At 46.9% G+C, this 11,905-nt stretch overlaps 1 protein-coding gene across 1 annotated transcript in view; it reads left to right on the top strand.

The window, feature by feature from the left end:
• Positions 1-11,191, top strand: part of LOC130191079 (rap1 GTPase-activating protein 2-like) — a 26,034-nt gene extending 14,843 nt beyond the window's left edge. Inside the window, exons 3-18 of the mRNA XM_056410749.1 lie at positions 1,639-1,723; positions 2,399-2,425; positions 4,526-4,558; positions 4,924-5,127; positions 6,357-6,460; positions 6,579-6,657; positions 6,898-6,951; positions 7,022-7,105; positions 7,183-7,283; positions 7,798-7,927; positions 8,685-8,840; positions 9,490-9,561; positions 9,631-9,717; positions 9,932-10,078; positions 10,429-10,533; positions 10,727-11,191. Coding sequence (XP_056266724.1) covers positions 1,639-1,723; positions 2,399-2,425; positions 4,526-4,558; positions 4,924-5,127; positions 6,357-6,460; positions 6,579-6,657; positions 6,898-6,951; positions 7,022-7,105; positions 7,183-7,283; positions 7,798-7,927; positions 8,685-8,840; positions 9,490-9,561; positions 9,631-9,717; positions 9,932-10,078; positions 10,429-10,533; positions 10,727-10,822 — 1,564 coding nt within the window. The 3' untranslated portion in view covers positions 10,823-11,191. The remainder of the gene's footprint in view (positions 1-1,638; positions 1,724-2,398; positions 2,426-4,525; positions 4,559-4,923; positions 5,128-6,356; positions 6,461-6,578; positions 6,658-6,897; positions 6,952-7,021; positions 7,106-7,182; positions 7,284-7,797; positions 7,928-8,684; positions 8,841-9,489; positions 9,562-9,630; positions 9,718-9,931; positions 10,079-10,428; positions 10,534-10,726) is intronic.
• Positions 11,192-11,905: the final 714 nt, after the last annotated feature.

Below are 11,905 nucleotides of genomic sequence, written 5' to 3'. Positions count from 1 at the left end.
TGATGACGATCTGTGTTGGTTATCTGAGTCTGTCTCCATAAAGGAGCTGGACAGACAGGAGATGAGAGGAGCGTGGAGAGCAGAGACACAGTCTGCTGTCGGAATAAACCTTATTACCGAATATCCCTCTGGCTACTTGTTGCTTATTGGTGCTTTAGGGGGGGGGGAACCTACTCGTGATGGCTACACACGTGTCACAACCATGTTCCAAAGCTTGTTTCAAGGCCATGTTTAGTTATTGTTAAGAAACATTTTGTGTTTGAAGAAGTTTGTTTTCTTTAACTGTTGACTTTTCCAAAGAAAACTGTGTTCATTTTTAATTAATTTAAATGAAGGCAACGTTGCAAAGAATGTTGAGTGTAGTCAAATAATGGGCAGTGAAATTTAGTAACAAAACATTTTAAGTTAAAAGTAAGTTCTCTCAACAAAACATTTTAAGTTAAAAGTAAGTTCTCTCAACAAAATATTTCTCAACAAAAAATGTTAAGTGCTGTTGATGTATGTTTTTAATCTACAAGAACACACAATTTAAAGTTTCTCCAATTTAATATTTTAAGTGTTCTGAACTTAAGTACATGAGTAGATGTAACTATCAAATGCAATATTTTAAGTAGTGTTAACTTAAATACATAAGTACGTCTGAATATTAATGTTACGTTTGACAAACTTAAGATATCACTTTGAGTGAACTTATTATCATAAGTTGACACAACACATTAGCCCTTAGTTGAGTGAACTCAAAAAGGCTTTGCAGCTGGTTGCCTCACTTTTTTAAGTTGACTCAACTTTTTTTTTTTAGAGTGCACAGAGACACACACACACACAGAGAGAGACACACACACATTCCATCCTGTTCTCCCTCTCTCCTGCAGTGTCCTTTCCTTCTTCCTCTCTGCTTTATGAATCCAGATTAATTTCACCCAACTGACATTTACACGGAGAAATAACTCCAACAGCCAGAGGGGCAGAGAGGCACGCACACACACACACTCACACACACACTCACACACACGCACACACACTCACACACACAGACACACACACACACTCACACACACACAGACACACACGCACACACACACACTCACACACACACACACATACACTCACAGACACGCACACACGCACACGCACACAGACACACACACACTCACACACACACACACTCTCCAGGGTTTTTCCTGGGTCAAAATGGGTCTTCGGTGCTCCCAAAAAAAAAAAAATCTACACCATCTATTCGTGCACGTCGGGCTGTTGAGTGAGTGATCAGCAGCTGGTCGCTCTGTCATGTCGCGCACCTCACAGTTGCGTATTGATCAGACAAGAAGACACGCTTATCAACTCCAGTGTTTCCCCTACCATTAGAACAGGGGGAAATCTGACCACCCGTCACCCTGTAATTTTCGTCTACGCGCACACACACACATACATATACACACACACGCACAGACACACACATATACAAACACACACCGTCACTTACTCACACACACATCTTTCTAACCGGTGCTTCGTGAACTATGAACACTATGCTGTCCTTGTCTTGTGTGCTTCCCGGGGACCACAGCGTGTGTGTGTGTGTGTTTTTTTATAGGAACAATAGAGGATACCTGTATTGTTGTTGTTTTTCATTTTCAGGAAACAGGAGCTGCTGACCATCTCCAATGTTGCTGTTGGAGACTGCCCCCCCTCGCCCCCCCGCACCGCACCCCCCAACATGAAGGTAACACACACACAGATGTGTCTAGCTATACTTGTGGGGACCGCCTGTGTTTGCTGTGTTAGAGGGTCTTTGTTTACACTTGCGATGGTTCCCCTGTTCATGAACACATTTGATGATGTTTTATTTTTATTTTGTTCATATATATTATTGAAGTAATAGAAAGAGGTGACACCTTCATTTTGGCCTTTTCCTTTAAAAACGTATATATTCATATATTTCATTTCATAACTTGCTGTTTACGTAAACTGTTTTCTTTCTTTTATTAATTACTTGTTTTGTTTTCATAATTAATCTTATTTATCCTCAATTTTATTTATGTGAATGTTTCTGTAAATAACTAAACTTGAATTCATGATTGTCCCTTCTTCATATATGTTGTTATAAAAAAGGTCAATCAGGTAAATCTGCATTTATATTAATTTAAGGGATTTTAAAAGTATTTATTCTTTGTTTGAATCTATATTTAATTATTCTCCCTCCCCCACACACACAGACACATTATGCAGATTTATGTGTGAGCCATTATAACTATATTATAATTTAATTATAATTACACCTCTTGGTTTTTCACCGTCTTTATTTGTTTGAGCTTTTATTGGATTATATATTTCACATTTCACTGTAACGTCTTCACTTTACTCTTTTCTCTTCTTCTTTCTCTCCTTTTCTCTCCAGTCGGTGAATTTCTTCGACATGATGGAGGTGAGAATCAAGAGTTTTATTGCGTGTGAAAAAGGAACAAATTAAAATGTTTTTCATCGTCGGAAAGGAAAATGAATATGTTTGAATATTACATTTAATGTAAAGAGCTGCATTTATTCAAAATAGATGTTCCTTCAATAAAACAAGGTGTGTACGCATGCAGCTGTAATGGTTATCTCTCTGTGGTCCTGGTTCGTATCGTGAGCGATGTCTTCCTCCGGCCGTAGACCTCCATTAAAACACGTCAGCCTCACTGCTGTTCCTCCACCACCCGACATAAAACACTCCACCCAGATGAGGATCCATCCGCCGCTGAAAATAGACCCAAACAAATTCACAATCTCCTCCTGTTTTGAAGCATCTCTAGAAATCCGTCAGTGGGTCAATGGGAGTCAATGGGAGTCAATGGGCATCAGTGGGAGTCAATGGGAGTTAATGGGCGTCAGTGGGAGACAATGTAGGTCAGTGGTAGTCTGTGGGAGTTAATGGAAGTCAATGGGCGGAAGTGGGAGTCAATGTAGGTCAGTGGGAGTCAGTTGGAGTCAATGGGTGTCAATGGTAGGAAATGGAAGTCAATGGGAGGAAGTGTGAGTCAATGGGCGTCAATGGAAGTCAAGAGAAGTCAATAGGCGTCAATGGGAATCAGTGGGAGTCAATGGGTGTCAATGGCTGGATCTTGACGCCGTGTCTTTCTCCTCTGGACTCGGCCAGAAGGTGCCGGAAGCTGCCGAGATGAAGATAATCCCTCAGAGACAGAAGGCACGTCTGTCCTCTTCATCCGTCCTCACCTCCTCATCCATCCGTCCTTACGTCCTCACCTCCTCGTCTATCCGTCCTTACGTCCTCACCTCCTCGTTCATCCGTCCTTACGTCCTCACCTCCTCGTCCATCTGTCCTTACGTCCTCACCTCCTCGTCCATCCGTCCTTACGTCCTCACCTCCTTCGGTCCTTACATCCTCAAGTCCATCCGTCTTCATGCCTATCCGTCCTTCGGTCCCTCCATCCTCATGTCATCGTCCATCTGTCCTTACGTTATTATATCATTATAAATATACTCTATGTATGTATACATATATATATATATATATATATATATTAGGGCTGTCAGCGTTAACGCGTTAATCTATGCGATTAATTTGGCCGCGTTAACGCATTAAAATATTTTAACGCAATTAACGCAACTTTGTTTACTTCCGGTGTTCGTTGAAGTTTTTACACTCAAACCGAGTGTCAAACCGCGGCAGTACGGTTTAACACTGTTTCCGTTTTTAAAACAATTATTTCTCCGCGAAAATAAGGAGCATAAATCAGTTTAAACTGGTGGATGAATCAGTCGGGTTTCCTCCTGCTCCTCCTTCCTCCCGTCTCCCCCTCTGACACACAGAGGAACGGAGGGGCGACGTGTCGGGGGACGCGGCGGAAAGAACTCGTCACGAAACCTTCACCGTGATTGGTCAATCCGTTTGTCTGTCAACATTTTGGGAAAAAAACAACCAATGAACACTCAGTAAATCACAAAGGACCTCCACCTCACAGGTGAGGCTCATTAGCAGCCTGTCAGTCAGAGAGCAGAGAACACGGCGCGAGGACAATGAGCCTCATTGAATAGAGCTGAGATTGTTCTGGAATGTTTGATGTAGAACACGTGGGTATGTGTCACATGCAAACGCCTTTAAAAGGTGAATTTGTTGTTGTTGTAAAATGTATAAAATAAGCCCAGCCTCCAGAGGGTTAACGTGACATATGTGAATGTCAGTCAGTTTCCAAGGCCACTGGTTCTGCTGTTCAGTGGTAAAGATGACAGGACCAATGGGGTCTCAATATACTTCTTTTTTTTTACTAATCTGATGTTTCACTGAAGAAACAATTTATCATCCACAATATTAAATACCTCGCTGGCACTTTATAGGTAGGAGCCTCTTTGAAAACACAGCTCTGTGGGAAGTTTGGTCTTTAAAAAGAATGAACTTTTAACTTTTAACTTTTAATTGCGATTAATGAATTTCAAAATGTGCGATTAATTAGTTAATTTTTTTTAATCGATTGACAGCCCTAATATATATATATGTGTGTGTGTAACCTGTGTGTCTCTCTTTCAGGACGACTACATTCCGTACCTGAGGATCCAGGAGGTGAGACCTGACTCCTCGTTTCCTTCTGAGCTTCTTGAAACTGAATCTTTTAAAAGAGGACGCTACCTGCAGCCCGGAGCCGGTTCTGGGTCGACCTCAAGGCCCCGCTCAGGTTCTGGGTCCCTGAGAGTTTATTAGTTCTCTCAGCGCAAGGTAATTAAAAAAGATGTTGCCTTTATTTCTTTGTAACTATTTAAATGTGTGTGTGTGTGTGTGTGTGTGTGTGTGTGTGTGTGTGTGTGTGTGTGTGTGTGTGTGTGTGTGTGTGTGTGTGTGTGTGTGTGTGTGTGTGTGTGTGTGTGTGTGTGTGTGTGTGTGTGTGTGTGTGTGTGTGTGTGTGTGTGTGTGTGTGTGTGTGTGTGCAGGTGTTGGAGAGGGGGGGCCCTTACCCTCAGGTCATCCTGCCTGAGTTTGGCGGGTACTGGATCGAGGACCCTGAGGCTGATCCTCCCCCCCCCCTGGAGACCCAAGGGGGGGAGGAGGAAGACGCCGCCCCAGGGGATTATGGGTACCGGCTGGAGGAGGTTGGCGAGGCGGGTCGGGCTTACAGGAAGCACTTCTTGGGCAGGGTGAGGTTTGTTGCTATGGTTACGAACCCTGAGCTTGATTGGTGCATCAGAGAGCAGGATTCTCTGCTCTCTGATTGGCTGATTGGACTATCATGTTGTTCCTACTTTCTGTCTCCCTCTCTCTCCCTGTCTGTCTCTCCCTGTCTCTCTCTCCCTGTCTGTCTCCCTCTCTCTCCCTGTCGTTCTCCCTCTTTCTCCCTGTCTGTCTCTCTCTCTCTCTTCCTCTCTCTCCCTGTCTGTCTCTCCCTCTTTCTCCCTGTCTGTCTCTCCCTCTCTCTCCCTGTCTGTCTCTCCCTCTCTCTCCCTGTCTGTCTCCCTCTCTCTCCCTGTCTGTCTCTCCCTCTTTCTCCCTGTCTTCCTCTCTCTCCCTGTCGTTCTCCCTCTCTCTCCCTGTCTGTCTCTCTCTCCCTGTCTCCCTCTCTCTCCCTGTCTGTCTCCCTCTCTCTCCCTGTCTGTCTCTCTCTCTCCCTGTCTGTCTCCCTCTCTCTCCCTGTCGTTCTCCCTCTCTCTCCCTGTCTGTCTCTCTCTCTCTCCCTGTCTGTCTCTCTCTCTCTCTCCCTGTCTGTCTTCCTCTCTCCCTGTCTGTCTCTCCTCTCTCTCCCTGTCTGTCTCTCTCTCTCTCTCCCTGTCTCTCTCTCCCTGTCGTTCTCTCTCTCTCTCCCTGTCGTTCTCCCTCTCTCTCCCTGTCTGTCTCTCTCTCTCTCTCCCTCTCTCCCTGTCTCTCTCTCTCTCTCTCTCCTGTCGTCTCTCTCTCTCTCCTGTCTGTCTCTCTCCCTGTCTCTCTGTCTCCCTGTCTGTCTCTCTCCCTGTCTCTCTCTCTCTCCCTGTCTCTCTCTCTCTCCCTGTCTGTCTCTCTCTCCCTGTCTGTCTCTCTCTCTCTCCCTGTCTCTCTCTCCCTGTCTCTCTCTCTCCCTGTCTGTCTCTCTCTCCCTGTCTGTCTCTCTCTCTCCCTGTCTGTCTCTCTCTCTCCCTGTCTGTCTCTCTCTCTCCCTGTCTGTCTCTCTCTCTCTGTCTCTCTCTCTCTCCCTGTCTCTCTCTCCCTGTCGTTCTCCCTCTCTCTCCCTGTCTGTCTCCCTCTCTCTCCCTGTCTGTCTCCCTCTCTCTCCCTGTCGTTCTCCCTCTCTCTCCCTGTCTGTCTCTCTCTCTCTCTCCCTGTCTGTCTCTCCCTCTTTCTCCCTGTCTCTCTCTCCCTGTCTGTCTCTCTCTCTCTCTCCCTGTCTGCCTCTCAGGAACATTTGAACTTCTCCTGCTCAGCCAGCAGTGTCGGTCACCTCCTTCTGTCAGTGCGCCACGAGGAGGAGGCGGACCAGGAGTCTCTCCACGTGCTCATCAGGTACGATGAGTCACATGTTTGACCTCTGACCTTTAGTTTCAAGCTCTTTGTCTTTGCGAGGTCCCCCATCAGGTTCTGGACCAGGTTCAGGACTCTCTGAGTCTTCTGGTCCCCGCAGGTCTCGGGTGAAAAGCGTCTACCACAGATTGTCTCTGGCGGAGCTGCCGGACATCCCCAGCGTCCCGGAGCTCGCCAAGGTATGACCTCCAAGCTCAAGGTCACGGGACCACTTCCTGTTTGTGTCTCAACGCTTCCTGTTTTTTTCTCAACGCTTCCTGTTTGTGTCTCAACGCTTCCTGTTTTTTGGTCAACGCTTCCTGTTTGTGTCTCAACGCTTCCTGTTTGTGTCTCAATGCTTCCTGTTTGTGTCTCAACGCTTCCTGTTGGTGTCTCAACGCTTCCTGTTTGTGTCTCAATGCTTGTTGTTCCTTCTCCAGCTGCTCAGTGACGAGGCGGCTGGTCTACGGTTCTGTCCTGTCCTCTACCCCAAGGTGAGCTCCTGTCTGTCTGTCTGTCTCTCTGTCTGTCTGTCTGTCTCTCTGATTGTCTGTCTGTCATTAGGCGTCTCAGCTGATCGTAAACTACGACGAGCACGAGGTCAACAACACCTTTAAATTTGGAGTCGTTCACCAGAGATTTGGACAGGTAACGTCTCAGGGGACATTTCACCGTCTCAGGGGACATTTCACCGTCTCATATGTGGTCCTCTGTCCGTCCCCCAGCTGTCTGAGGAGGAGCTATTCCGGAACAACGAGGAGACGCCGGCCTTCACAGAGTTCCTTCAGCTGCTGGGAGACACGGTGGACCTGCAGGACTTTAAGGGGTTTTTAATATTTAATTTCTTTATTATATTTTATCAAACAGACAAACGAAAATCAAACTAACCGAGAAAAAGAAAAATGGAATAATATATAAAACCTATTAAAGGAACAAATAAATATATATTCATATATTAGTTCCTTTAAAATATTTATATATATGAATATATAATAGGTGTATACATATTGATAAGTTTTTATTAATAGAGGTAAAATAATACACAAAATATGATGACACTGCAACTTAAACTTCCACACAAAAAACAATTCAGGAAAAAGAAGAAAAGCCAAGAAATAAAATACATATTATTTATTTCTAATAATAATAAATATTTCCTCTGTACTTTAGTACGACTTCTGGGAATTTCCCTCCTCCAGGAAGTCCACAAATACATAAACATCTAGTTTTACGTCATATTTTTCAGAGGAGATTGATTGAATGTCCTTCATTGGAATCTGATATGTGCCGTGGACGGTATCTCGTGATGAAGAGGAGGGTACTTGTCTCCGCCCCTGCAGGTTTCGGGGGGGTCTGGATGTGTCTCACGGGCAGACCGGCTCTCAGTCCGTCTACACCGTCCACCGGCGGCAGGAGGTCATGTTCCACGTGTCCACCAGGCTGCCCTTCACCGAGGGGGACACACAGCAGGTGGGCTTAACTAGTCCTGTTATTAACGAGTCTTCACTTTAACTAGTCTTCACTTTAACTAGTCTTCACTTTAACCAGTCTTCACTTTAACTGGTCTTCACTTTAACCAGTCTTCACTTTAACTAGTCTTCACTTTAACCAGTCTTCACTTTAACTGGTCTTCCCTTTAACCAGTCTTCACTTTAACTAGTCTTCACTTTAACAAGTCTTCCTTTTAACTAGTCTTCACTTTAACAAGTATTTACTTGAACTAGTCATGTCATTAACTAGTTGTGTCATTAACTAGTTGTGTCATTAACTAGTCGTGTCATTAACTAGTCATGTCATTCACTAGTCGTGTCATTAACTAGTCGTGTCATTATCTAGTCATGTCACTCACTAGTCGTGTCATTCACTAGTTGTCTCATTAACTTGTTGTGTCATTAACTAGTCGTGTCATTAACTAGTCGTGTCATTCACTGGTTGTGTCATTAACTAGTCGTGTCATTAACTAGTCGTGTCATTAATAGTCGTGTCATTAATAGTCGTGTCATTAACTAGTCGTGTCATTAACTCGTCTTGACGACATCTTGACATTTACGAGACTTGCCTCTAACAAGTTGTAACTAGGTAATGATGTCACGACTCACAGTCAGTACAATGTGTAACTTTTAATACACCTGATCAGTAACTAGTTGTACCAGAGGTTAACCAGTGGTGACTTTAACCAGCCGGTCACACGGTGACACACCAGAGCATAACAACGAGTTCTCTTCAGCTGCAGAGGAAACGCCACATCGGGAACGACATCGTGGCGCTGGTGTTCCAGGAAGAGGCCACGCCCTTCGTCCCCGATATGATCGCCTCCAACTTCCTGCACGCCTTCATCCTGGTGCAGGTGGAGCAGCCGTGCTCCGCCTGCACTGCCTACAAGGTGAGCACCGCCCGCCCACAAGGTGAGCTCCGCCTACAACGCGAGCTCCGCCTACAACGCGAGCTCCGCCTACAAGGCGAGCTCCGCCTACAACGCGAGCTCCGCCTACAACGCGAGCTCCGCCTACAACGCGAGCTCCGCCTACAACGCGAGCTCCGCCTACAAGGCGAGCTCCGCCTACAAGGCGAGCTCCGCCTACAAGGCGAGCTCCGCCTACAAGGCGAGCGCCGCCTACAACGCGAGCTCCGCCTGCGACTCCGCCTACAAGGCGAGCTCCGCCTACAAGGCGAGCGCCGCCTACAAGGCGAGCTCCGCCTACAAGGCGAGCTCCGCCTACAAAGCGAGCTCCGCCTACAAGGCGAGCGCCGCCTACAAGGCGAGCTCCGCCTACAAAGCGAGCGCCGCCTACAAGGCGAGCTCCGCCTACAAAGCGAGCTCCTCCTACAAGGCGAGCGCCGCCTACAAGGCGAGCTCCTCCTACAAGGCGAGCTCCGCCTACAAGGCGAGCGCGGCGCGGTGCAGGAGGGTTTGGTTCCCCTCAGAAGTGACCCGTGTGCATGTCGAGTGCCACCATCTGGCCTTGAGAGTGAAGGAGTCCTTTGTTGTTGTTTACGCTGCAATGCGCTACAGAGGCTGTTGTGATTGACAGGTGGCCGTCACAGCGCGAGAAGACGTGCCCCCGTTTGGCCCCGCCCTCACGAACCCGTCGGTGTTCAAGAAGGTGAGCCGAGGTCTGACTGACACACTCAGGTAATGTGGCCTTGTGTTGACCTGCTCGCGTTGTGTTCAGGGTCCAGAGTTCAGAGAGTTCCTCCTCACTAAACTCATCAACGCAGAGCGGGCCTGCTACAAGAGCGAGCGCTTCGCCCGGCTGGAGGTACAAACACCGTGTCACGCAAGAGAAACACAAGTACCTGACAACTAAGTACTCGAGTACAGTACTCTAGTACATGTACTTAGTTGTGGCGTTCCACAGGGCTCAAGTTTAGGTCCCCTGTTGTTTTCAATACATGCCGCTCCTGGATCACACTGTGTGTGTGTGTGTGTATATGTGTGTACGTGTGTGTGTGTGTGTGTGTGTGTGTGTGTAGGAGCGTACCCGGGCTGCCCTGCTCGACAGCCTCCACGATGAGCTGTACAGACGCTCCCAGTGCATGCTGGGATTGACGCCTGGTCTAGAGGAGGAGGGGCGAGCTGAGAACGGACACACCCACGGAGGTCTGCTGGAGTCCATCAAGGTGTGTGTGTGTGTGTTTGTAAATGTTTACTGTAGAAGATAAGTTACCATCTTCTTTAAAGACTAACTTGTGACATCTACGAGTCGATGACGACAACACGCTCAGCAGCATTTAAAAACATTATCTTCATAATAGTACATGTGAACTGTAGATAGCAGCAGCATGTGTTATGCTCAGACTGTGTTGTCACTGTGTCACTCTGATGTTGGCGTTTTGGAGATCGCCATCTTTTGTTTTTTTACTTCACACATGCTAAGTTAGCAGCTAATGCTAGCTTGGCCAGCGAGGGCCCCCTGTCATATCAATGAGATGCTAATTCAGTTGCCTACATCTCTCTCTCTCTCCACCAGAGGGCGATGCGAGGACGGAGCGTCTCCATGGAGACCATGTCGCGGGGCGGGGCCGGTCTGCCCACCAGCCTGAGTGGGGGGGGTCTGGCACACATCAGCGCTGAGGTGGGCAGAGGTCAAAGGTCACTGATGGGGACTGGTTTTAGTTCAACAGTATTTTCACTTCAGAAAAGTTAAAACTGAAAGAAAGATGAAAAGCAGGAATGCAACAGCCGATTCATAACTTTTGAACTCTAGTTTATTCATGATGCTTGTTACCGTGGTGATTGTTGTTAACTTTGCCGTGTGTTGATGTCAGTGTAAAGTGAAATCTCCGGTGAGGAGGCGGTCGGCACTCTTTCCTCGCCTGCTGAGCGTCGACAGCCAAACAGAGAGACACAACCACAGGAGGTGACTCAACGTTACTGACAGGAAACACTCCTGATGCTGATTCTGATGCTGATGCTGATTCCGAACAATAAAATACAAACATGTCAATCTTACAGAGTTGAGCAGTTGGAACGTGGTTGTATTTGATAGAGATAACAGTTTGCTTTGAGTATTTGTGCGAAGCTAAGCTAACAACCCTCCTGCTTCAAGTCTTTGTGCTAGGCTAGGCTATCAGTCCCCTCTGTTTCCTGTCTTTGTGCTAAGCTAGGCTATCAGTTCCCCTCTGTTTCCAGTCTTTGTGCTAAGCTAGGCTAACAGCCACCCTGCTTCAAGTCTTTGTGCTAAACTAGGCTATTGGTTCCCCTCTATTTCCAGTCATTGTGCTTCGCTATGGTATCAGTTTCCCTCTGTTTTCCAGTGTTTATGCTAAGCTAGGCTTTCAGTTCCCCTCTATTTCTAGTATGCATACTAGGCTAGGTTATTAGTTTCCCTCTGTTTCCAGTGTTTATGCTAAGCTAGGCTATCAGTTCCCCTCTGTTTTCAGTCTGTGTGCTAAGCTAGGCTATCAGTTCCCCTCTGTTTCCAGTCTTTATGCTAAGCTAAGCTAACACTCCGTCCTTCTTTGTTTCTTGTGAAACGCTTCAGTCTCCTCAGTGAGCAGAGGAGCTTCGACAGCTGCCACCCGACGCTGGAGGTGAGGTCAGAGCTGCCGTCCAATCCCAGCTCTCCGGAGGCGGGGCCACGGGACAGGTGTGACTCCTGGTTCAATAGGCCAACAATACTTTTAAGATTCAAGATTCAAGATTCAAGATGTTTTATTTGTCACATACACACACAGGGTGTGCAGTGAAATGAAAGTGGCAATGCTCAGCAGGAATGTGCAAGGGCAACAAGTACACACTATTTACAATAAAAAACAACACAATATTTACAGTAAGTGTGTGTGTGTGTGTGTGTGTGTGTGTGTGTGTGTGTGCCTAAGAGGGGCAGTTGTGTGGGTCTATGTGGGGGTCCTGGTGAGGTCGGAGTTCACAGTCCTGATGGCCTGAGGAAAGAAACTCCGTCTCAGTCTCTGTTCTTGCAGCGTGACTACGGGCGCCTGCCTGAC

The sequence above is a fragment of the Pseudoliparis swirei genome, chromosome 3, assembly GCF_029220125.1.
Source record: "Pseudoliparis swirei isolate HS2019 ecotype Mariana Trench chromosome 3, NWPU_hadal_v1, whole genome shotgun sequence".
NCBI lineage: Eukaryota > Metazoa > Chordata > Actinopteri > Perciformes > Liparidae > Pseudoliparis > Pseudoliparis swirei.
Note: the sequence above shows the minus strand (reverse complement) of the source record. Positions and strands in the feature narration are given on the sequence as shown.